The sequence below is a fragment of the Mus musculus genome, chromosome 12, assembly GCF_000001635.26.
Source record: "Mus musculus strain C57BL/6J chromosome 12, GRCm38.p6 C57BL/6J".
Classification (NCBI taxonomy): Eukaryota; Metazoa; Chordata; class Mammalia; order Rodentia; family Muridae; genus Mus; species Mus musculus.
Genome location: NC_000078.6, coordinates 18513823 through 18539634, shown reverse-complemented (window position 1 = coordinate 18539634; position 25812 = coordinate 18513823). Strand labels below are relative to the sequence as shown.

Sequence of the window (25812 nt, the reverse complement as noted above, 5' to 3'; positions counted from 1 at the left end):
TTGCCCTCACTCAGTCTACAGCCTACACAGCATTCATGCTTTGAGCTGCATGTTCTGGGTTCACAGATCCATGTCCTCTACAATGTATACAGACCAGCTTCACTGACCTCGGATACCCCATGCTCCACCTTGTCCATATTTTCTCAAAGTGTCTCAAAGCCCCCAGATTCAATAGCTTCCAGGAGTTCTGATTTGACATTCATGGGGTCAAAGTGCAGGCAGATGGTGGAATCTGTGGAAGGTCATCAGACACACAACCTGGTGGTTGCAGCAGAAATCACCAGGCAAGTAGGTACACAAACAATGTCAGCTACTGATTTCCTCATCCTGCCTTCCCCACAACCTTGGTCAAGAGCCATGCTCCAAGGGGCTCACTGAGGGAGAAGAGACTCTGGGACATGACTTGTCACTCTTGGCTATGTGGAATACCCACAATGCAAATTCCTCAGCCCAGGCCCTGCTTTATGCATTCATTCTTGTTAACCAAATTGATCACAGGGTGTACACATGACATGATTTCATGCAGTCAGGAAGAAAAGTGAAATCATGATACTTGCACAGAAACAGAAGGAACTGGAAATCATTATTAAGCAAAAAGAACCAGAATCAAAAAGGGGTGTGTGGTGTGTTTGTATGTATGCGTGTGAATGTAAGTATATGTTATGTGTGTGCATGTGTGTGAATGTAAGTATGTATGGTGTATGTGTATATGTGTGAATGAATGTATGTGATATGTATGTGATTGTTTGTGTGGGGGTATGTGTGGTGTGTGTATGTGTGTGGCTGTACTTTGTGTGTGTGCATGTGTATGTGTGGTATATGTGTGTGAATATAAGTATGTGGTGTGTGTGCATGTGTATGTGTGAATGTATGTAAGTGGCATATATGTGTGTGGGTGTTTTTGTGGGGGCATATTTATGTGTGTGTGTGTGTGTGTGTGTGTGTGTGTGTATGTGTGTGTGTGTGTGACCTTATTAACAGAGATCCCAGAGAACTTTCTTCCTCTGAAGAAAATTATCGCAAGAAAATAACTGTTGGCCATGTTTCTGTTTTGTCTGTTGGGTTCTGAGGTTACAAGTGTGCAAAACCACATCTTCCTTTCAATTGCATTTCAGTCATTGGGCACAAGCTGTTTTTACAGCCAAGTTGTTGTGGTAAATATTACTTGTGGATTTCTTACCACCACATAAATTATAGAGTTATGAAATAATAATAATAATCGAAGAAGAAAATAATAAACTAATAATAAGAAATAGTAATAATAAATAATATGAAATAATAAGAAATAATAAAATAAGAAATAATATTAATATGATGTAATAATATATTAAACAATAATAATGTGAAATAATATCAAATAATAAGAAATAATAATTATGATTAATAATAATAATGATTATAAGCATTAAAGCACCATCATGGGGCACATACCATTCCTCTATGCTAATTTCTCTACTTCTTTACTAAGAACTGTGAGATATCACTCGCCATATTCTTTTTTTTTTTTTTTTTTTTTTTTTTTTTTTTTGAGTAGGGTTTCTCTGTATAGCCCTGGCTGTCCTGGAACTCACATTGTAGACAAAGCTGGCCTAGAACTCAGAAATCCGCCTGCCTCTGCTTCTCAAGTGTTGGGATTAAAGGCGAGTGCCACCACGCCCGGCTCACTTGCCATATTCTGCCCAGGCTGCTCATACTCTCAGGCTAGCCCTCCTGGCCATGCTCTCCCAATCCATCCACCCATGGGACCTTTTTCCTGCTTCTTCTTCCCTCTCCTTCATGGTCTCTTCCAAAGACACCAAGGCCAGGAACTGAAATGCCATCAACCTTTCTTCTTGCCAGCTGCAGGCATTAGATGTGTTTACTGATTGATCACTGGAGGTAGGAATGATGTAATCATAATCCCTAAAATTATCGTAAAATATGGGTCCAGAGTCGAGGATCTGGTATCAGATCAAATGTTACTCATACTGTTTCCTCTCAGGCTAAACATCTAAAACCTAGAACATAACAGTCCTTTTAGACAAGGCTACATCAAGCAAAACATATACACAGACTTATAGATAGATAGATGGATAGATTAAGATATATATATAAATTTAAAGATATATAGACTTTTATATATAGATTTATATCTATATGAATATATAGATGATATATGTATAGATTTAGTGATATATGTATAGATATATAGATGTATAGTGTAGGATATAGTGTATAGATAGGTGTACAGATATATAGATATATACATATAGATGTATAGATATGTAGATATATAGATTTATAGGTGATACATAGATATATAGATTGAAGATCTATAGATGATATATAGATATAGAGATGAATAGATAGATATAGAAATATATAGGTCGATATATATCTATATATTGATATATTGTTGTAGGGGGAAATGTCACATAAGGACAGGACAGTGTACTGACTTCAGGGGGTGAAGAGGATGGCAACCAGATAGGAAGAACAAAACTGTGAGCTAACCTGGACACTTCAGACCTCCCAGCCAAAAACCAAGAAGCATCCAGGGGTGGCTCATTACCCCAGGCACATGTGTAGCAGAGGACTGCCTTGTCTCTCTGTCCACAATGGGACAGGAACAGGATGTACTTAAATAAATAAAAAAATAATTAAAAAAGGAAAAATTGAAACATAATTGAATATGTGTGTGTGTGTGTGTGTGTGTGTGTGTGTGTGTGTGTGTGTTATCTGGCAGAAAAAAATGGCATTAATTCAATACTCTTTGACCTGGCTCCTGTGTGCAATATCAGTTACTGTGATCTGTCACATGACACACAACTACAGCCAATGGCCTGTGTCATAATCATCTGAGCTGACTAAACCCTGAAGGTACATTGGACATATCTCCAAAATCAGAAATTCAATATTGCTTGGTTCAAGCTAAAGTCCCAAATTTGCATATCTATCAATCTGGTCTGTCTTCATTCACCTAACATGAATAAATACACGCTGGAAAATTACAAAGTTGCTCACCCTGTCACCATCAGCTCTTTTTTTTTAATGATGACTCCAAGGATAGTGATAAAAACAGGTGTCTCACAAAAAGTAACTCGTTCAAAAAGTGCCTCACTTGGCTACCTGTCCAGTATAAGGAGAAAGAAAAACCTCAGAATTAATCACACATCTGATTAAATCTAAGCTGAATACTTAGCTTAGATAGCGCCATTCCATTCCATGACATTGATACTCGTAAAGGAATAAGGACCAGCATTTATCACTCTCTGGCTAATGACTCTGAGCTCATTTATATTGTCAAAGAAGGTCTTAAATATTCCAACAAAGCTAAATTACAAGAAAAACACTATAACCCCAAATGTATGGAGATGACAGAGTTCCTTAAAGAGAAAATGACCAAACCACTTAGAGAAATCCAGGAAAACAGAAAAAAAAAATTAGAGGAAATCAATAAATTCCACAAAGAAGGCCAGAAAAACACAAACCAAAAAGTAGAGGAAGCCAAAATTCCCATAAATAAAGCCAAGAAAGAACACACCAACGGGTGAAGTAAACAAAACTATTCAATACATAAAAGTGGAAATAGAAACAAAAAAGAAAACTAAATCTTAGGAAATAGTGGAAATAAAAATTTAGGACTGCAAAAAGGAACTACAGAGGCAAGGTTCACCCACAGAACACAGATACGGAAGAAAAATCTCAATCATTAAATAAGCAATAGAAGGAATGGGTAAATCAGACAATGAAAACGGTAAGTCTAAATCTTCCTGATATAAAATATCATGGAAATCCAGAACACTGTAAAAGGACTAAACATAAGAATACTTAGGAAGAGAGGAAGGAGAATCCTCCCTCAAAGTCTCAGAAAGTATTGACAACCAAATCATAGAAGAAAAACTTCCTAACAAAAAGAAAACACAAGAATCATCAAACACTAAACAGAAGGGACCATAAAATAAAGTCTCTTCCCTGTGTAATAATCAAAACACACAGTTCAAGGAAAGAATACTAAAAGCTGCAAAGGTAAAAAGCCAGGAAAAACATAAAGGAAGATCTATTAAGATCACAGATGTCTTCTCCTTGGAGTCTGTAGATGCCAGAAGGGTTTATACACATGTGCCGCAGAAACAACAGATGCCTGGATTTTGATATGTAAAAAAATGACTACACTGTAAATAGAAAAAATTAAGATAGCCCATGATAAACTCAAATTTAAGCAAACATAGAGACCTACACAAAGAGATAGAGGTAGAATCTAACCGAGGAAGTTAAGGATACACATGAAAACACAGGTAGTAAATAATCTCTTAGTGTCTGCAAAAGAAGGGAAAGCACACACACAGCCCAACACCAACACCACCCGCAGCTGCAACAACAACAACAAAATACAAGGAGTTAGCAATCACCATTTATTGACTCATTCAATAAAAATAGGTTTTGATTTGGGAAAAAATGTAGCTGTAAGTTGGCCCAGGGCTTTGAGGTTTTTGTGTTTGAAAGCTATACAACTTTCTGTCTCAGGTTGGATGTGGGCAGTGGGGTTTTGAAGAAAAACTTCTGAGTATGCTTTTGTGTCTCTCACTGATAAGTAGTGACTTAATTCCAATAAATTCTTTTTTTTTTCCTAGACAGGGTTTCACTGTGCATCCCTGGCTGTCCTGGAACACACTCTAGACTTGTTAGACCTCTAACTCAGAAATCTGCCTGCATCTGCCTCCCGAGAGCTAGGATTAAAGGAGTGCACCACCACCACCCAGCCCAATAAATTCTTATCCTTTGCATTGTCCTGGTGTGTGAGTTGTGTTGAACCTCAGTGGACCCAACAACTTAAAAGCTTTACCACACTGCTGACATTCATAGCATCTGTCTCCAGTATGAATAGTCTCATAAAAAGAAGAATATAAATAAAAAGAAGTTCAGTGAAAAAGCTTCACTATACTAAATAGATTCACAATGTTTCTACCCAGTTCAAATTCTTCCATGATGAAGATGACTACAAAATTGTGCAAAGGCTTTGCCATATTAAATATACTCAGAGGGTTTCTCCCTCAGCCTTTCAATGGCTAGGAACAGATCTCATGACCAAACCAACTCTCAGAAAAGCAAACATTTAATTTGGGGTTTCTCTGGAGTGTGGTTTGTCTTGTGTATGCCTAAAGAACTCTGACATGCAAAGGTTTTACTATGTTCATAACATTCACGTGGATTCTCACTTGTATGTAATCTTTTATGTCATCGTAGATGACCGTGACATCAAATGCTTTACAACACCGATTACCTTCCTAAGGTTTCTGTCTTCTATGTGTTCTTTAAAAATAATGGAGACTATAGAGTTGTAAAAAGTCTTTACCACATTGATTACATTCATGAGGTTTCTTTCCAGTGTGGAATCTTTTACGTTTTGAAGACGAGTGGGATATGCACAGGTTTTAGCACACTGACGACATTCATGAGGTTTCTATCTAATATGGGTTCTTTTATGATTATAGAGACAACAACTTTGTGAAAAGTCTTTTATCACATTGATTACGTTTCGAGGTTTCTCTCCATTATGAGTTCTTTTATGATATTGGAGACAAATGTGACCTGCAAAGGCTTTACCACATTGATTACATTCATAGGGTTTCTCTCCAGTATGTGTTCTTTGATGAGATTGGAGAACATTGTGACCTGCAAAGGCTTTACCACATTGATTACATTCATAGGGTTTCTCTCCAGTATGTGTTCTTTTATGACGTTGGAGATTACTGAGTTCTGCAAAGGCTTTACCACATTGATTACATTCATAGGGTTTCTCTCCAGTATGTGTTCTTTTATGAGATTGGAGATGACTGGGTTGTGAAAAGGCTTTACCACATTGATTACATTCATAGGGTTTCTCTCCAGTATGTGTTCTTTTATGACAGTGGAGACTACTGAGTCGTGCAAAGGCTTTACCACATTGATGACATTCATAGGGTTTCTCTCCAGTATGTGTTCTTTTATGACGATTTAAACTTCCCAGTTGTGCAAAGGGTTTACCACATTGATTACATTCATAAGATTTCTCTCCAGTATGTGTTCTTTTATGACATTGGAGATGACTGCATTTTTTAAAGTCTTGACCACATTGATGGCATTCATAAGGTTTCTCTCCAGTATGGATTCTTTTATGATATTGAAGATGACTGGGTGTTGGAAAGGCTTTACAACATTGATTATGTTCATGTATTTTCTCTCCAATTTGTCTTCTTATATTACTTTGGAGATGACTGGGACATGAAAAGGCTTTAGAACGTTCATTACATTCATAGAGTTTCTCTCCACTATGATTACTTACATACCTGCAATGAAAATTGGCACATGTGATATGTTTACTACATTAATTTCCCTGTTCAGTCATTTCATCAAGATGAATAAAGTTTACAAATTGGTCTACTGATAAAGATGTACCAGATCATCTGGTTTTATCACTTTATATGTTCATGGTGTTCTCCCTCATTATGGGTTTTTTTCATCTTTGGAGATATCTGTGATGGTTATTACCTGGCTGACGTTCATAACATCCTTTTTATACAGGATATTTGTATGATGTATTTCATCTATATGAGGAAAATAGAACAACTCATAGCTTTATAACAGTAATTGCTTTCATAATTTTTCCCTGTAGCGTGAATTGTATCACATTTGACTGTGAACCAGGACAAACAAAAGAATTTCCAAATTCCTAGTACCCATAAAGATTTTCTACAGTGTGAGCTTGGGGAAGTTCCCAGTAAAATTAGAAAACCAATTGATTGCCACTTTTCTCATATTCAGAATGTCTACCAAAGGCAGAATCTGACAATTTTCTCCCAGTTCTGGGATAGAAAGCAGTACATTGCTTCTTTCAATATCCCTATGCTCACATGGCTTTCATCCATTGTGACACATGATATATATATTGAAAGAAGAATAACAGATGAAAGGTTTCCACATTGCATCCACACTGTTTCACTTTTTGTTCCTTATAGACATGTAATATATGACTTAAGTTTTCTCCTATGACAACACTCTTGACTCTCATAAACTGTACCCTAAACAAATCATCAATTTCAGTATAAGAATATGAGTATCACCAACTTTCCCATGGATTATTTGCTTATCAGAAGGTTTTGGATATATATTTATCACTATTCGATGTTCAATATCTAAGTCTTGTAAGTCTATACACATTGTCAGATCAGTATAGGTCTAATAGAGGTACAAATTGAATAAAGGTATCTCTTAAGGCAATGTTTCCTTGTCTTGAGGAATGCTTTGATAGATAAATCAGATAACTACATCGAGGCAGAACATTTTTTAAAGAATATTATGATTAGGGCTGGCGAGATGGCTCAGTGGTTAAGAGCACAGACTGCTCTTCCAAAGGTCCTGAGTTCAAATCCCGGTAACCACATGTTGGCTCACAACCATCAGTAACGAAATCTGATGCCCTCTTCTGGAGTATCTGAGGACAGCTACAGTGTACTTACATATAATAAATAAATAAATAACACCCCCCAAAAAAGAATATTGTAATTATAGTTACACTTGAAGTATTGACATTTTACACTCCTGATTTTCCTTAGAGATTCCATAAAATAGTAAAATTTCCTCAGAGGCATAATTGCATCAGCTTGCACATGAAAATTACCTTTCATTTCTTCTTGAACTTTGACAATGTCTTTCAATATGATGGTTTTCCCAAGTGTAGCCTAAAAGACAGTACCAGAAAAATGAATGATATAGTATTGGAAATAAGGCAAAATTAAAGGTACTGTGAATTTTCACATCACTGGACACTATTCTGCTCAGTCTTCCTTGTTCTCAATTGTAATAACAGAGCACCATCACTAACCAAAAGACATGTCTTCCCACTATTTTGAAAAGCAAAAGAAAATTCACAGTCATACCTATAACAGCGAGGTTCCAGTAGGTTTCCAGCATCACATCTTTGTAGAGACTCTTCTGGGAAGGATCCAGCAAATTCCACTCTTCCCCAGTGAAGTTCACATGCACATCATCATAAGTCACTGCATCCTAAAATATCCCATACATGTGTACATCACAAAACATGGTACTGAAATCACTGTAAAGTAAATGTACGCTTCCTTGACCATATATTCATGCAATTCTGGTGCTTCCTCCACTGACTTCCTGACACAGAAGTTATAATCTAAGTACCATAACATTTTAAAGGAAATTGAGTTGAAGGTTCACCTGTGTTGCTTATGAATATTTTAAATGATTAAGGTAAAGTCTTTCGAGAGGAATTCCAATTGAGAGGGAGATGTAGGGTGAAACAGATCAACAGTACTGAGGACACATCCCAGAAATTGTAAGAAGAATCACTAACAAGAAAAATCATGGACAAGCAGGATGTATTTGTTCATGTCTTTAATCCCAGAGTCACGGGCAAGTATAAGTCATTGAAGTGGATCCCTGTTTGTTCTATGTAACACATTCCAGGACAGCAAAGTTTACATACTAAGACCCTTACTCCACTGCAAAAATCAACAACGGAGACAAAAATGATAGAAAGAATTCAGTTGTTTACTACAGTTCCTACAAAGAAGTATAAATTCCCTGCACTTCTGTAGTCATCTAGCAGAAACAGGAAGTGTACCGTTTTAAAGTGCAACATTAGTAAAACTTTATTAGCAATCAAGGCACATTTAATGGACCAATGGACAGATGAAAATATTAGTAATATAAGTGTTGAACATAAAAAGTAACATGAGGCAGGAGAGAGCGATAACTCAGCCATGGAACGCTCTTGCTGGTCTTCCAGATAACGGTGGTCAATTACTAGCATTTACGTGACCCATGGCTTTATGAACAGGAGTTCTGAGTCCACCTTCCAACAACACCAAGGATGAGGCACACATGATATTCATATTCATGCACACAGGCAAAACACTCCTATTTATTTAAAAATTTCAAAACAAACACAAGAGTTTGGGGAAATATCAATACTCAGAATCCAATGACTCTGAAGCCTCAGGCAGTATTGATGTCACGAGCATATGCCATTCTAAAAAACAGAGTATAATCTATGTGCCCATGGGATACACATGGGGACCCAACCCTGCTCAAAGGAGAAACAGAGGAGATTGGAAGGAGGGAGTCTGTGTGGGCAGGGACCTAGAGTGACAGTGATCAGGGTGATAATGAATATCTAAATTATAGGATAAACAAAAAAAAAAAGGAAAGAAAGAAAAAGGAAAAATTTGAGTGTGTATACACTTTCATCTTCCCCAAGATGAATCTAGAAAGGCTCCTGCACGGTTCAAATGTCTAAAATCACTGCTGATACTCAAGACAAATATCTTGACAGCCACATCTTGCAAAATCAGAAAGCAAATTATATCTTTCCAATATAAAATGGTACAGAATACCCCTTCCTATTCGAATCGATAGGAATGTGCACATAGGGAGAGAAGATTGGACAAAGGCAAGAAAAACAGCAGGGCAAACAACAAATCCTATAGCTTTGTCTCAAACACATTGGACTTCAATTGCTTAAGGCATAGATGGTGCTCTTCCTGTAACTTCTCATACATCTCTCAGTTTGGGTACTTCATCTCCCTGTAAGCATCTCTCCATGGCATATTTCTCAATGCGTTAGTTTTCTCCACAACCTGTGGTCACAAAATGCAACTCAAGCATCAACCTCACCACTTAAATGCAAGGAACTCAAACAGAGTCTTCCCTGGGATCCTGAGTCTGTCAAAAGATGGCTGGAGTGGTGCTAAACTGAAACCATAGAGAAAGAATCTATGACCATGCTATTTTCATCTTTCAGTTTCCAGAAGTGGCACAATGTGGATGATCCTGTGAAGTTTGGCTTCTAAATTAATGGACCCTTCCTCCCTTGGATCACATTTGCAGCAGGTTTTGTTTAAGGTTCCATCCTGGGATGAGGAAACACGTTGAATACTCCTTCCATTAATTTAAAACATAGCAAGCAGGAGGAAGTACTACACTCAGGGTACCTTCACAGGCATATACCCACAAGGGCATTTGCTCCACTAAGTTCATAGCCACTTTATTCATAACAGAAACAGGAAAGAATGCAGATGTTCCTCAACTGAAATGTGGACACAAAAACCATGTTTCATTTACAAAATGGGATGCTATTCAGGTATAAAAAACAAGGACATCATGAATTTTGCAGAGAAATTGGTACAATTAGAAACTAATATCTGGAATGCAGTAACTCAGGCACAAAAGGACATGCATGTACATACTCACAAGTGAATAATAACCATAAGTACAGAATATCCACACTGCACTTGATAGAACAAAAGACACTAAACAAGACGAGGCACAAATGAGCATGGTTGAATCTCACTCAGAACAGGGTATGAAAGAGACCAAAGAGGCAGATGCAAGGGAGAGAACTGGATGGGACAGTAATTAAGAAAGTAGAAGGGGAGTGTTAGGAACAGGTGTGGTAAGAGACAAGGGAAGGCCATAGAGCCAAGAAAATGAAATGAAATCAGCAGATGCTGGGAGGGAGCGGGGTGAGGGTGGGGGCACCTGTAGAATGTGCCTGAGAATATGAATGGGAGGACACAAATGGAGCTAGGGAGGTGATCTTAGCTGAGATAGATAGCATTGAGTTATGGACTATGAAGAGGTAACAACTTGCAGTCCAGCAGAACCACCAGTGAAGTGTTCAGTACACCAAAAAAACCAAAAACCTTTTTTCCCAAAATTTGTTCTGTCTGCAAGTAAGGCAGGCACAAAGTTGAAACAGAGACTGAGGGAATGGCCAAACTATACCCTGCCCAACTGGTAACCCATCTCTTGGGCAAGCACCAAGGCTGGCATTACTGAGGATAATTTGTTATACTTGCAGATAGTAGCTTAGCATCATTGCCCTCTGAGTGTCTCCATCCAGCATCTGACTGAAACATATGTAGAGCCCCACAGCCTAACATTGGACAGGGCTCAGGGAGTATTTTAAAAGAGTTGGGGAAAGAATTGACAGCCTCTGAAGGAATAGGAAGTCCATGAGAAGACCCACAGAGTCCTAACCCAAAACCTAGGAGACTCTCAGAGATGGAGCCACCTACCAAAGAGCACACACAGGCTGGGATGGAGGCCCCCACCATATATGTACTGGATATGATGCTCAGTCTTCATGGGGTCCCCAACATCCAGAGCAGGGCATGTCCCTTAAGCTGTTCCTGTCTGTGCAAACTGTTTCCATAACTGGGCTGCTTTGTCTGACCTCAGTGGGAAAGGATGTGTCTAACCCTGAAGAGACTTGACATGCCATAGTTGGGGGATACTCAAGTGGTTCCCACCCTCCCTGGGGAGATAAAAGGGAGTCAGTGATGAGGGACTGTGGAAGGTGGAATAGGGTGGGTGTACTGATTGGAATGTAACTTGAATAAAGAAATAGGAAGATTGAACAAATACTTATCAATAGAATAAAAATATACAAATCAGGCAATAATTTTTACTCAATGCTCAATATCTCAGGGCATAAGCCAAGTACAAAAGTTTTTTTTTTTTTTTTTTTTTTTTTTTGCCAAAATATCACAAAATGATCTCTTCCTAAAGTTTTCAGTCTATTTTCCACTGAAATAGTATGATCTCAACTTCATGTGGCTGCATTACGGTCAACACTCCAGACCCTACAGGAAGAACTGATTAAGCTCCATGTACAGCTTTCTATGACTTTTGCCATCTCAATTTCTGATAGTTTCCATATTCCTTCAAAAGAGACCAGAGATTCTGTCCAGCAGCAAAATCAGCTTTTGAAACAATTGCTGTTGTTGCTGTTGTTGTTCTACCTTGCAACTCTGCTGCTGTGATGGTTTCCTCTGAGCAGAAGCATCTCAGGTAATAAATGTTTGTTTTACATGGTTCTGTCAGATCACAGCCCACCATACTGGGAGCTCAGACTAGAAACTGAAGCTAGAAAATGAAAGCAAAAACATTTGACAAACACGACTTCCTGCCTTGCTTTCTTGTTTGGTCACTCTCTCATGCTCTGTAGCCTCCCTCAGCCTTGAAGCAGGCTGATCCAGACTTTGACCTTGCTGCCACTAAGAAGGAGATTACCTAGTGTCTTAGTCAGGGTTTCTATTCCTAAACAAACACCATGACCAAGAAGCAAGTTGGGGAGGAAAGGGTTTATTCGACTTACACTTCTATACTGCTGTTCATCACCAAGGAAGTCAGGACTGGAACTCAAGCAGGTCAGGGAGCAGGAGCTGATGCAGAGGCCATGGAGGGATGTTCATTACTGGCTTGCTCAGCCTGCTCTCTTATAGAACCAAGACTATCAGCCCAGAGATGGTCCCACCCACAAGGGGCCTTTCCCCTTGATCACTAATTGAGAAAATGCCTTACAGTTGGATCTCATGGAAGCATTTCCTCAACTGAAGCTTCTTTCTCTGTGATAACTCCAGCTCTGTCAAGTTGACACACCTTGCAACTCTTCTCCAGAATTTTTACTTCCCTAGAGTTCCACATTCACTTTGTTCATCTCCCTCCACAAGTACTCAAGAAAAATCAAAAAACCAAAGTAAAAAGACACAGTTCTGAAAGACAGGTCACTGACACAAAGAACATAATGACGCATCCTAACAGTGGTCTTTCACCCTTCCGATGGGAGTCCTGAGGGTCTTGGGGTTCCAGTCAAAGCATCAAGGTTTTATGCCCAACTCACAGAAACTGCAATGACCAGCACAGAGCCGATTGCAAAGCAAACACACAGAGGTCTTTTTTATGAGCTCAGTAACAAGGACTCTCAGCAGTCAAACTCCCATTAGGTACAAACTGAGAGATCAAGTCTAGAGGTTTTGAGTATTTATTGTAGTTACAACAAGATTGGGAAGTTTGCATACAAATCAGCATTGTTAATATTTTAAAAAGTGTATGTCTGGCATAATGTGCAGGAACCAAGCAAGGTGGGGACAAAAAAAAATCTGTCAACCATGATGGGTAAGCTGTTTCTGTTTTTGTTTTCCATAGGAGGTCTTAGTTATCTCTATGTAGCTTGACCCTGCTGATGTACCTTAACTGGCTGTTGATAAGGGGATTTTGTCATGGGATTTTTGCTGGAATGTACAAATGTACATTCTCAAAAAGCAAACTGTTTGGGATTTACAAACTCATCTCTGTTCCTAACCCCCTGATTATAGACAGAAACTCCTGGTTAACCACAACCATGCCTGTCTGTGGACTAGACTTTGTCCAAAGACCTACCTCACCATCTGTTACTGCAGACCCTAATATCAGCTGCCCTTAACACTGGAAAAGAGTAGCAGTGGAAATTTCCTCTCCTCCTGTGCAAGCCTCCTATAGATACCACAGACAATCCCCACCTGCCCATCCATTCCTGCCTCATCCCTGTGTCTCAGCCCCCACTTGGGCAGATACTCCCTGTTCAACCACATTCCATGCCTGAAAGGACACAAGGTAAGCTTCCATACATCAACTTCATGATTGATTTCTTAACCCAGATTCAATTTTCCCAGTTGTTCCAACATTGTATTAAACACCATGGGGTACTTGACCTCTCTCCTGACTATGTCTCCTTGTGGATTACTAAGATCTTCTGTTCCTGCCTGTAGCTTCTCCCAGCGTTTAATATCACAAAGCATCCCCTGTTGACCATACCCACAAAACAGGTCAGTAAAATAGGAAACTGTCAGTGAACACTCTCTTCAAATCCATGCATCAAACAGTAACCCAGGAACAAAACTCCCACCCAAAATGACAAACCCAGAGGCCAGTACCTAAGTCAATAATCACCCAAACAGAGATGGCTACACACCAGCATAGCAACACAGAGAGTAACAGCCAGGAACAATTGCAACCAAGAAATCCAAGCTATCCCATCACAGCAGGTCTGAGAAATTAAAGCATGCAACAGATAAAGTGCAAAAGAGGTTGTTTGGGGGAAGGGAGAGGAGTGAGAACCTGGGGAAGGGATAGAAGTACACAAGAGGACCTGCAGACAGGCACACAGACAGGGAGGAGAAAGAGAGCCATGAGGGGAGAGATGACAGAGAGTGTGCATGTGCAGAGAACAGAGACAGGGAACAAAAACAGAGAGCTGCTATAGCTGGTGGTCCATGTATATAAAGCATGCCTGACAACAGACACAGGGGATGGAGGCAGGAAATGACATAAGCTGTTGCTAAGTCTCTAAGAGCAGGACATGAGATTTCCTGTACACTGACAACTACAGAGGCAAGGTTCACCCACAGAACAGGAAAGGAAGACAGAATCTCAGGGATTCAAGACGATGAGAAAAAAATTGATATCTCAGTCAAAAAACGTGGATTCTAAAAGTTTCATGGCAATAAACAACTGGGACTTCTGCAAAATATGTGATGGTGAAAATTACAAACGATTGGAATAGAAGAATATCAGCTCAGAGGTCTATCATTTTTCAATAAAACCACAAAAAAATTCTCAAATTATTAAAGTCGCTTTGCCAAATAATAATCAACTCACTAAACATATGATGCAAAAAATATGAAAAAACTGCAACAGAAAAAAAATTAACAAAACCCAAACAAAACAAAAACAAGTATAATGTATGAAATCAGACCTATTAGATTTTTACCTGTCTTATTAATGTATACTAAAGGACAAAGGGGTTTGGACATGTGTGCTACAGACTCAAAGAAACCACCCTTGTTTTCACAAGCCAGCCTAACTAAGATCCAAATGATTTGGTCAATGATAGGGAAGTTATTCAGAGGTCACCCCCTGATGGAGCAAGTGAGGAGCAACAAGAGAGACCTCACAGGTGCTCACATGTGGCTTATACTTCCCATCCAGAGGACTCACCACCCCAGCTTCCACTGCTCAGCACCCTGCCCCTACCCTCTGTGGGCAGTAACCCTGTGCTCACCATGCCTCGAAATCAGAGCTTCCCTGAGGTCCTCTCACAGCACCCAACAGCAGAGCTCAGAGCAGGACACAGAGAACCATTCAAGCCTGCACAGCCACAGTGAACTTGGGGAAAGGCACCCGGAAGATCCAGCCTCCTTGTCTGACTGGCAGGTCTGCCTGTGGAGATCTTGATTGGCCAGTGGGCCTCACCCTTCCGCAAGGTTAAAGTGTGCTTCATGTCCAGAGCCACACCTTTTCCAGATCTCTGGTGTGGTTTGCAGCCAGTCCCCCAAGAGGACTCTCACCCCTCCCAGCCCTGGCGGAGAACTCAACATTCATGTGGGGCATTGGGCTATGCACAGACTGGTTGTTCTCCAGTTGAGCAGAGGTCTGAACCCTGGGAGGGTGATAATTCACTTACTTGACAAGGAAGGCATCAATTCCCTCATGCTTCTGGAACTCAGGCTCCTGCCTAAGTTACAGTCCCCCACCCCCACCCCAGCCACCACAAGAGAAGCCTGGCTAAAAGTCAGGTAGGCAATGTCCCAAGCTTCTGACCTTCAGGCTAAACTCCTCCCCAGTTACCTAGCAACAGTAAAGACCATAAAAAGGGTTGTTCAGCCCCGCCTATCTCCTTTGCTCTCACTTCTAGCACTCCTCTCTCCTCTTTCCTTTCTCTTTGACTTCTCCTCTCCTCTCCTCTCCTCTCCTCTCCTCTCCTCTCCTCTCCTCTCCTCTCCTCTCCTCTCCTCTCCTCTCCTCTCTCTCCTTCTTACTCCTTCTATCTAGCCTTCCCCCTTCTAGCCTTCTAGGGGGGGCCTCTCTCTCTCTTCTACCTTCTCCTTTCTCCCTGCCTTTCTATAATAAAGCTCTAAAACCATAGAATGTCTCTGTTCATCAAGGCCCACTGCACTTGGAGGATGGGATAGGCTTTCTCCTAATGAGCCCTTTCTAATCTCCCCATGGAAGGCCTTCATGTGCTTCAGTCCAGATCCACTGTGCTCACTCTCACCAGTCTGGGAACCTCTCATCCCTCATCCCTCTCTCCCATAACCCCAGGGCTTTAGGAAAGTAGCCCCGGGGCTCCCAGGTTGGGCTGCCCCTTGTTCAGAACCGAAGAGTGGGTCAAAGGCTTAGATGCCGACCTGGGGCTGAGAGGGGAGTGTATGGCAGTTCTCCCACATCTCTGTCCAGAGCATAGGTGGAACTCTGGCAGGGTGTGGGCCTTCCCCCCCCCCCCCCCGTTTCCTTTCTTCCCCAGGGCCCCCTTTTAGTTCCCAACACATTCCAGCTCAGGCTAGTCAGCTGCCTGTCCCTGTTCTCTGTGAGCAATGATCCTGCATTACCAGGACATGACTTCAGACCTTGCCTGAACATCACTTGCCTTCTTCTTCCTGAAATCCAGGGGAAGAGCATACATAGCCCATTACCCAAGGTGCAGTGGGGTTATCAACCTGAGTGGGAAGGTGCCCAGGAAATGAACATTAAAGAGGTATTTTAGGAAACAAGAGTTCTGTTTGTGGCTCAGTGCTGGGCTCAGGGAGACTGCAGCTCCGTTTCCCAGATGATAGGTACCAACCAACCCTGGGAGGAAAGCCAGAAACGTAAGGGAAACACTGCTGAGCCCTCCTGTTAGCCAGCACTTCTGAATCAGCGGCAAAGTAGAGAAAAGCCACAGTTGTATTAGGACAGGTTCTCTAGATGAACATATCTCAAATCACAATAAATTTCTCTGTGGATACAGAAAGGAAATTTAATAGAATGTCTCTCTAATGTCTATAATAGAAAGGTTCTTGGCCAAGGGAACTTAGAAAAATCAAGGATGGGTTATCTCATGTTGCAGAATATTACAGCTGATATGCACTATGTACCAAATTCTGAAGAAATAAGTACTTTCCAATGCCAGTTTTAAAAATCAAACAAGAAAATCACCTTTTCTAAAATACAAAAATAGGGCAAGTATAAAAAATGAAAGAAAACCCTGTTCATTGTCTTTTATGTATGTAGGATGCCAAAAGAATCTATTGCCTAGATTGAAGGTGGATCTGACGATCTCAAAAGATCAAGACTAAGAAATGGTTTCTCACTTCAAAAGGTATACTGAAGACATTTCCCTCATAGTAAGCAGGGTTAGACTTAGGGTTAGGCTATTAGAGGGTTACAGTTAGGATTAGGGTTCTTAGTCTTAGGGTTGTTAGAGGCAAGGCAATGGTCAGGAAGCAGGGGTGAGCTGAACTGGAAGGTTTATTATTTATTTGTTATTTATTCTTTGACAATTTCATATGTGCACACAGTATATCTTGATTGTTTCTATCTCTCATTCCTACCTCTACCTACATCCTCTCTGACACTTGCACCTTCATGTCTCCATTGTGTCTTCTATTTCCTCCTAGTTCCCCCATTTCTCCTCCCTCTCCATCCCCTCCTCCTCCTCCTCCTCCTCCTGCTCCTGCTCCTCCTCCTCCTCCTCCTCCTCCTCCTCTTCTTCTTCTTCTTCTTCTTCTTCTTCTTCTTCTTCTTCTTCTTCTTCTCTTCTTCTTCCTCCTTCTCCTTCTTCATCACCATGATCGTCATTACTAAGGTCACTTAGTGCTGCCTGATGGAATATTACTCAATATCTGTTAGGCTGTATCTTGTGCATATAAATGGAATGGCACTGCCCAGGGTGCAATGGTCACATTATATCCAGAAAACAAGTGTTTTACCAAATGTGTCTTCTGATGCTCTTTGTACCCCCTCTTCTGCCATGTTCCTGTGGGTATTAGTTTTGGAGACTTTTTCTTTGATCTGAGAAGAATGGATCCTGATGATTAGGACAGCTCTAGGTGGAAGGTCTGTCCCTAACAGTTACCTTAATTGGCATGGTTTAGCTTGTGCCCCTCTAAGAAGCAGCAGCCACACAGATCTCCTGGCCTGGAAGACCCAGCCTGAGTCCATTCACTATGAGGCCTTTATGTACACAACCCAGATGGTTTTCTGGAACCCACAGCCCTAAGGGACCAGGTATATTATTAGACAACTCACTCTGTGGCAGTGAAGGCCTCTCAGTAAACACCTCTAGAGGCTACGGAGGCAGCTCAGTTTGTAAAATGTTTGCCTGGCGTTCAAGAGGCTCAGGGTTTGATCCCTGGCACCACATAAAACAAGCATGATAACACATGCTGTAATTGCAGCCTTCCAAGGTGGAGGCAGAGGCAGGAGGATCTGAAATCCAAAGTTATATTTGGTACATAGAGGTCAAGGCAACCCTGAAGCCCTGACTAAAAAGTAGAACAAGAAAAGAAAAGCCTCTAAAAAAGGGCCTCTAATGCCTCCCCAGGGGTTAGCACTTGATATCTCTGGAGTTGTCAGTCTTGGCTCCTCTAAGTTGACAACAATGGAAGCTGGCCTGCAGAGACTCAATGGACACCAGCTTGCACTAAGTAAACCCACCCACCTCTTTACAGTGAAAGGACATTGAAGAACCAACCAGAGTGGTCAGAACTCCTGTTTTGTCAACTGCTGAAACTCAGAGTCACATGACTCCATGGTGCCTATATGACCTCTCCCAAAAAGAAATAATCTTAAATAAGCCCATTTAATGCTTTCTTACTTTACAATTACTTTTCTTTATTTTTTGAAATTGTAATATAATCTCATCGTTTCTATCGCCCAAACCAACCCACATACCCCTGCTTGCTCTCTTTCAAATTCATAACCTCTCTTTTCCTTTGTTATTTTATACATATATGTATATTCCCTAAACATACAAACAGAGCCTGCACAATCTGCATAATATTATTTATATGTCTGGCTTTGGTGTTGACCATTTGGTATTAGGCAACCAACTGGCAAAAGCACATTTTTTTAACATAGAATTAAAGCTCATAAAAATGCTAGTTATAGCCAGGTGTGGTGGTGCACGTCTTTAATACCAGCACTCAGGAGGCAGAGGCAGGTGGATTCCTGGGTTCGAGGCCAGACTGGTCTACTAAGTGAGTTCCAGGACACCCAGGGCTATACAGAGAAACCCCTGTCTCAAAAAAACCCACCCCACAAAAAAAAAAAAAAAAAAAAAAACCCAAACCAAAACCAAACAAACAAACAAAAAACAAAAACAGAAAAAGACTGCTTTCAATACAAGGCCTCCAGCCAGCCAATCTTCACAGTAGACCTGGTCTCTACAACTAAGGCACGCTGGACAGTGCCACTTTTACCTTGGAGATGATAGTAGACCCATGCTTCAAGTATCAGGGAATGACACCCAGTTCAAGGGACACTTCTGTACTGCCACCACCGCAACACCCAAATGAATACCTACTCCTTTGCTGGTCTCCCCACTTTTCTTCTAGGCCTAGGAACAAGCACTAAAATGTCTTTAAACTGTGAAGCAGTGACTGGAGAAATGGCTTATTGTAAGAGAACTTCCTGCTCTTCTGGAGGTTCCAAGTTTCATTCCCAGCACCCACAACCAAGCAATTCACAGCTGGCTACAACTCTGGCTGCATGAGCTCTGAGGGCATCTGCACTCCGAGTGTCACACACAGATACAAATTAATAAAAAGTACATCCTAAAGAGGAAATCAGCTCATGGGAGTATGAGCCTCAAACCCTCTAACAGCTTCTCGCCACTCCACAGCCAAAGTGCAAACTCTCTCCCCAAGGTAAAGAAAGCCCAGTGCTATCTGGACCTAAGCCACCCCTCCACACAGGCCCCTCTGCTCTCCCTCACCTCTGATCACAGGCCTTCTGTCTGCCCTGATACTCACATCTCACCCCTTTTCCAGGACTCCTCTATGCCCAGGTCTTTGCAAGCAGGCAGCCTCTACATTCCAGACTGCTCAAAGGTCACCTCTGCAGAGATGCCTGTCTTGACTTCAGTTTCCTCCCTTCCAAAACCACATCCTATCCCCAAGTTATGCATAACCTTGATTCATCACTACCTGGCACACAACACGACATAATCACCTGTCTATCAGTGATTATCAACTAGGGAGGAGCCTTTTACAAATATAAAAGCTCCAGGCCTCACCCAAATCTTGTGAAATCAGAATTCAGGAGAGCAGAACCAGGTTCTTCCAGTCCACAGACACCCCCTCCCCCACCAGGCAACTCTGAACACAGCCAGGACTCAGGGCAGCCTACAACAGTACTTTCAAACCCTGGTGCACACACTGCTCTTGAGAGTGCTATTAAAATGCACCCTCTACTTCCACAGCTCTGCCATGGAACCTGAGGCTATGCAAGTTCCACACCACACTGACTGGTACTGTCAAGTGAAGCATTTTGCAGTTGCAAGGGCCTAAAACTGTGCTCATCAACAAGACTTCCTACAAGTATGGAGAACAAAGTCCTGAATCTACATCATGCAACAGAGTGGCCACCAACCCATGTGGCCACCAAGCATCTGAGACAGAGTAATGTTAGCAAAGAGCTGACTTCATTCTTGGGCTACAATGCTGACCAAAAGCCAAAACTGCAGTTCCCCACCATGAAAGGCCTCTGTAAATTCTTGGCCTAAGGAGCCTTCTGCAGTCTAGATGGATAGGAAAATTCCACCAAAGGCCTAGTTGATCACCAACCCAAGAGTGGATAAATATGTCTCTAAGGTAGGGACACAGAAATGGAAGACTGGATTAAACCACCTTGGAGCCTCTTACACCAGGCTTCCATTCAAGGCCCTTTCATCCACATCCCGGATCACATGTAAGCAGTCCCAGTCTTCCTGTTCTCTATATCATCGCCATAGATGCTCTGATCACATGTAAGCAGTCCCAGTCTTCCTGTTCTCTACATCATCACCATAGATGCTCTCGCAGACATGACCTCACGTCACTGATCTGCCTGGAGAATCAGTTTCTCACCACGGAACCACAGATTCTTTCAAAGAGAAGAGATGTCTAATCCCTTCACCTTACACACAGCAGCAGGTCCCAAATGAACCACAGCAAGAGCTGGGGTGCACAAGGAGTGGTATCATAGTAATTGCACTACTAATCATAAAAGAGAAATTGAATTCAGCTGGAGGGAAACCAATTCCACCCGAACTGATTCAAGACGTACCAGAGATAACAATTCAGATTTAGGGGCAGCATAAAATCATCGCCTGTTAACCTACTCCCTTACAAGGATACACTGAGAAAAAGGGGGCATCCTTGTGACTATAGATTAAAAATCTGTTAGCCTGGGATTCTGAAGGAGCTGGTTTACAAACAAGTCACAAAGGACTACAACTCAGAATCAAATGCAAGGCCAGTTCCCACTGTAAATGCTGGGCGAAGCCTGGCCCCATAAACAGCATCCCCCTGGGAGTCTGTACAGTCTAGATGTTCATTCTCCTTTTGCAGTTAGAACAGCAAAGCAATTTCCAAGGTAACCAAGGACAACAGAATAAGAGACTCATGGCCATGGAAGGAAAAAGTTAAATTTTAATACTTAAGAGTCAATATCAAATTCATTTTTAAAACTACAACAATGCCAAATAGGAAGGGTAGGAATGAATGGAGCTATGAAGAAGCCCTAACAAACAACAGGACTGTCCCAAGAATGCACACAATGTTTCTCTATTTCCAGAGTATTTTGAAGTAACCAGAGGCTTAAAAAAAGTAAGATACAAAAATCAAAGCTAGGAAGAGAGTGGGGGTGGCGCAGCTCAGTTTTCAGATTCATGCCACAACTACTTATTTTCTCCCTTATTTCCAAAGCACAAAGCTGACACCAGTTGCACTCTGCACTTTGCAAACTGTGCAAAGTAAGTCACCCAGAGAAAGTCATCAGGAAGTGAAAAGTTTCAAACCACCTACACTCTCACCTGTTACCAAGACAATAAGCTCCTTAGAGAGAATGCATGGGGGCTGGGAAGGCAGCTTAGGGGGTCAGGTGCTTGCTGCACAAGCTTGTGAACCTGCATGGGGATCCCCAGGATTCAGGGGAAGCAGAGACAGGCCATGGGGAACTTATTCAGCAAAGCATTGCAAGTTCAGCCTCTGTGCTCTGTGAGCACAGGAGCCATCACACACACACACACACACACACACACACACACACACACACACAGGGACACCTAGGGGGAGGGACAACAATTTCCATTTATATGCACACCTTCATCCATTCATCCATTTTCTCCTCCCCTGCTCCATTCTCATTCCAGGGTCTATACAGTAACTACAGTGAAATCTGGTAAAGCAGCTACCATTTACTAAGTCTACTGGGTACTGTACCAGAACCTTCAGAAATAGACATGATTATCTAGACTGTGAACTGGACTGAAAACGGTAAAAGTATATATGGGCGGTTAGGGTCTCATCCCAATTCATACAACTGGAAAGTGATGGAGCCTGACTTGGAGGTGGCTGATCTAGCTATGGGCAGTTTTGAGAATGCACAATAACTAATCATTAGATAACGCCATGCAGTTTGAGAAAGCAGCATCCAGCCAAGTTTAAACTCCACTTGCTGTGTCTATAACCTGAACTAATCTCCTAGCCTCAAATTCATCATCTGCAGAGCAGGGATAGAGATTAAACACAACAGTTTGATACCTGTAATACAGGCCACGCACTGGCAAACTACTGACATTCTAGCTACAGGTATGCAAGTCAAGAAAGCCTATTTCAGTCAGAAAATGACAACAGCTAGACATATTCTCCATTGGAAGCAATCAGGTTTGCCAAAGTTAATCAGATAAGTTTACTAATTCCATAACTCATTTAAGTAGAAGACCAGAGACTTATTTTTTTAGTTGTATTTCTATGAAATGCGTAACTTTTTGTGTCACAAAACCTACCCTAATGTCTCATCTGACCATAAAAAGACATTTGCTTAAAGTCTAAGTATTGTAAACATGGTGTGTTATTACACTAGACAGAGAACAACTTTTTGTTTTGGAAGTAAACATTAAATAATGTAGGAGGAGAAAGAAAGCATTATTTTAAGTAATCCACACTGAGTCCTTTCACCCTTCAAATCAGTTCATACACACTATTATCTTAGAGTGGATGCTGGCCTCACTTAAAATGAGATGCGCCTGCAAAGAGTTCAGGTTTTCCCTGTTTCTAACTCAAATCCATTTTCTGCTTTAGAGGCTGAGTGAAGCCAGCCTGCAATTTGACAGAATGACCAAATCCATTCTCTCTTTAATCTACTCAGTAACTGAGCTCTTGGGTAATCTCCTGCACTGCATGGAAAAGCAGCTTTGGGTTCATCCAAAATAAACTAAAATTAATCAGAGAGAGGCCATGCCAACTTTAATTGCAACTCCTATTTGCCAGGCTTTCCAACATCTGCCAGTATTACTGATACCTAACTGATTCAAAACAATGAGAGAAGCGTCCTAACTTCATAAACATGGGCTGTGTTTTAAGGACATCACACACAAGTGTCCTTTCCACAGAGGGAATCCTACCTTTTTGGATATAATTATTTTCATAAGCATTAATGATGTATTTTCAAAACACTGTGACTATCTTCCTAGTGCCTTTCAAGGGCCCTCATGGGGGAGGGGCTCTCATCCCCCTCATCCCCCACCTGCCTCATTAAAGGCATCAGTGGCACCTAAAGGCCAGGCTGAGAAAAGTGGACTAAAGCAATCTGCTCTCACTGAATTTGCTACAAAAGATTTACAAGCAGATCTTTGGGAAGACAGGAGAGAGAAAAGAAAGGGGATGAGGGTGAAGGAGAAGAACGGATACCCTAGCTCACTTCCAAGAGCAGGATGCTGAACCTAGTATTTTTCATTGAGTCTAGTCCTGACTGTGTAAGTCTACAAAGACAAATATTTTACACGAAAGAATAGTAGTCTAGTCCCCACCCCCACCCCACCCCCCGCCCAGGCAAAGCCTAATAGAGAATGCTTTGTTCAAGCAAGGGGAAAGGATGTAATGACATAGCTTAATTTAAAAGCTATCCGAACACCAACCTCTGGCACAAGTATTTTAAAATGTCTACCTTGATCTTAAAATTCTGAGCAAAAGAAATGTAGTCATCGGTTCACTACTGCTACACATGTGTGTCTCGTTCTCCAGCTACCTTTTGTGAGTCCAGCTGGACGCACAAAGCCTACAGAGCTGAAAACACGAAACTCCAAATTCTGTTGGGGAGGTAAAGAAAATGATGCAAGTGAGGTTTTCCCAAGCTGTGGACAGCCGTGGTCTCTGGACTCACACAGCCTCTTCCAAGCCTGCTTCAATTTTCAACCCAAACTGCTTCCTTCTCGCAGTCCCTCTTCCCTAGGACCTGAAGACCTCACTGCTTAGCCACTCAATACAATGACTATGCAGGCCCTTTCCAGGTTAAGGGCAAAGGAGCTGATCATACTGTCAACAAGCACAACACAGGTAGCCCAGAATTGCCCACCAAAGACCTTTTGGACCTCAAAGATACCATTTTCCACATCCCTCTAGAGCGCTGCTCTGTGGCACGTAGTGGGAACTGCCAGGCCTCCCAATATGGGATGGGCACCCGTGCCTAAGAAGCTTGGGGTTGGCTCAGAAGCCACAACTGCCCCGCGCCGGGCTACTTCCGGAACAAGTTGGAGAGGTCCGCGCAGGGAGACCCATCACTCCCAGGCCGCAGAGCTCGCAGGGGTCCCCGGCTCGAAGCCGCCACAGACTCTGCAGCCGAAGTTGACCTCTCCGAGGATGGGAGCAAAGGACCTGAAACCCTGCGAGGGAAATGGGAACAGACAGGACTGTTCCCCAAAAAGGCCCAAGGTGGCCAAGCAGCCTCTCCCTAGAGCAGGGAACAAAGGGCTTCTGTGTCGGGCACTGCTGGTCCGGCTGCGTCCGGCTTTGGGGGACCAGAAACTTTTCCCGGGTGTGGGCGCAGGCAGGGGGCACTGGGTATCAGGCACCAGGCGCGGAAGCCTACCGGGTGCCCAGGGCGAAGCGCGATCCCCGCGACGCTAGTCTCCTGCCCGGCGCGGGCTACGCTACCGCTCACCTCCTCGATTGCCGCCACGGTTGCCCGGCACTGGGCCGTGCTCGTGGTGAAGCTAGAGGCCGTGGGCGCCTTGTTGTCCTCAAGGGTCTCGGCCACGAATTCCGACACGGAGATCTGGTCCGGCATCGCCAGGGCGTCCGGGCGCGGACTGCGGCCGCCTCAGGCGCCCAGGGCGCGGGCTCCGACCCCGCCGCCGCTCGGGGACTTGAACAAAGGGAAGCGCGGGCGCGGAAGTCGCCGCGGGGCGCCGGAGCCACCGCGGGACGCTCGGTGGCAGCAGGGGCGCGCACAGCCCGCAGCTCTGCCCGCTGTGCTCTCAGAGCTGCAGCTACCGAGTCCTCTGCAAAGGAGACCAGACGCGGGAGCGCACAGTCAGTGGGAACTGCGCGCCACCAAGCGGCTGTCCCGGACGCCTCCCGCTAAAGGGGAGGGCCCGGATGGGGAGGGCGCGGAGGCCCGCCCGGCGGGGCGGGGCGCAGGCCTGGCCGCCAATCGGGTCGCCCGTCGCTACCGCGCCACCAGGAAGCGGAGGTCTCAGCAAGGAGGGCTATGTGCGCTCCGGGCCTGTCAGTGACTGTGGGCCGCCACCTTGTGTCTGCCTTTGGGACTTGCTGGGGTTCGAGAGCGCGCCCTCTCCTGGGCTGCGGTGCCCGGCTCCCACCCTGCACCTTCCTTGACCTCTAGCAACATTGCTCAGAGTGAACCGGGGATACTGGCTTCCCTGCTGGAAGGGAGCCCACCCTTTTGCTCCCAATCCCACCGTTAGCCTCAGAACCCCCTGAATTCCCCACCAGAACCTCAGGAAAGGGCCAGTGAGACAATGTGGGTAGCTCGCCCCCTACAAGACAGTGAAATCCTCCAGGGCACTTTAGAGGGACAAGATGTAGGGACACTTAGTTGGGGATGCAATAATAGGGACCCTGTTCTGTCTGTGCTCCTTCTCACAGCCTTAAGAAGCCAGGAGTAAAGGGTAAAGGCGGGCGATTTGCATAGGGAGTTGACCATGGTACAAGCCGAATGGGAATTCAAACCCATGACCTT

The 25812-nt window shown here is 42.9% G+C and overlaps 1 protein-coding gene across 3 annotated transcripts; it reads right to left on the bottom strand.

The window, feature by feature from the left end:
• Positions 1 to 1520: 1520 nt before the first annotated feature.
• Positions 1521 to 25195, bottom strand: 5730507C01Rik (RIKEN cDNA 5730507C01 gene). Of its 3 annotated transcripts, none has more exons than XM_011243861.2 (4): positions 24772 to 25195; positions 7899 to 8025; positions 7640 to 7700; positions 1521 to 2618 (listed from the first exon to the last, which is right to left on the bottom strand). In XM_011243861.2, exons 1-4 carry the CDS (start codon positions 24895 to 24897, stop codon positions 2489 to 2491), a joined length of 444 nt encoding a protein of 147 aa, XP_011242163.1. In that variant the 5' UTR covers positions 24898 to 25195; the 3' UTR covers positions 1521 to 2488. The 3 variants fall into 3 exon arrangements, with proteins under 3 accessions (XP_011242163.1, NP_001188259.1, NP_001028329.1); NM_001201330.1 differs by lacking the exon at positions 1521 to 2618 and adding an exon at positions 4381 to 6308 and having other exon boundaries at positions 24700 to 25125; NM_001033157.4 differs by lacking the exon at positions 1521 to 2618 and adding an exon at positions 4381 to 6308 and having other exon boundaries at positions 24772 to 25125.
• Positions 25196 to 25812: the final 617 nt, after the last annotated feature.

Coding starts and splice junctions, on each gene's coding strand:
- 5730507C01Rik (NM_001201330.1), bottom strand. CDS start 24,897: ATGCCGGACCAGATCTCCGTGTCGGAATTCGTGGCCGAGACCCTTGAG. Junction 8,026..24,699: donor CGCTTCGCCCTGGGCACCCG/GTAGGCTTCCGC, acceptor GGGATATTTTAG/GATGCAGTGACTTATGATGA. Junction 6,309..7,639: donor AGTTCAAGAAGAAATGAAAG/GTAATTTTCATG, acceptor TTTTCATTGCAG/GTATGTAAGTAATCATAGTG.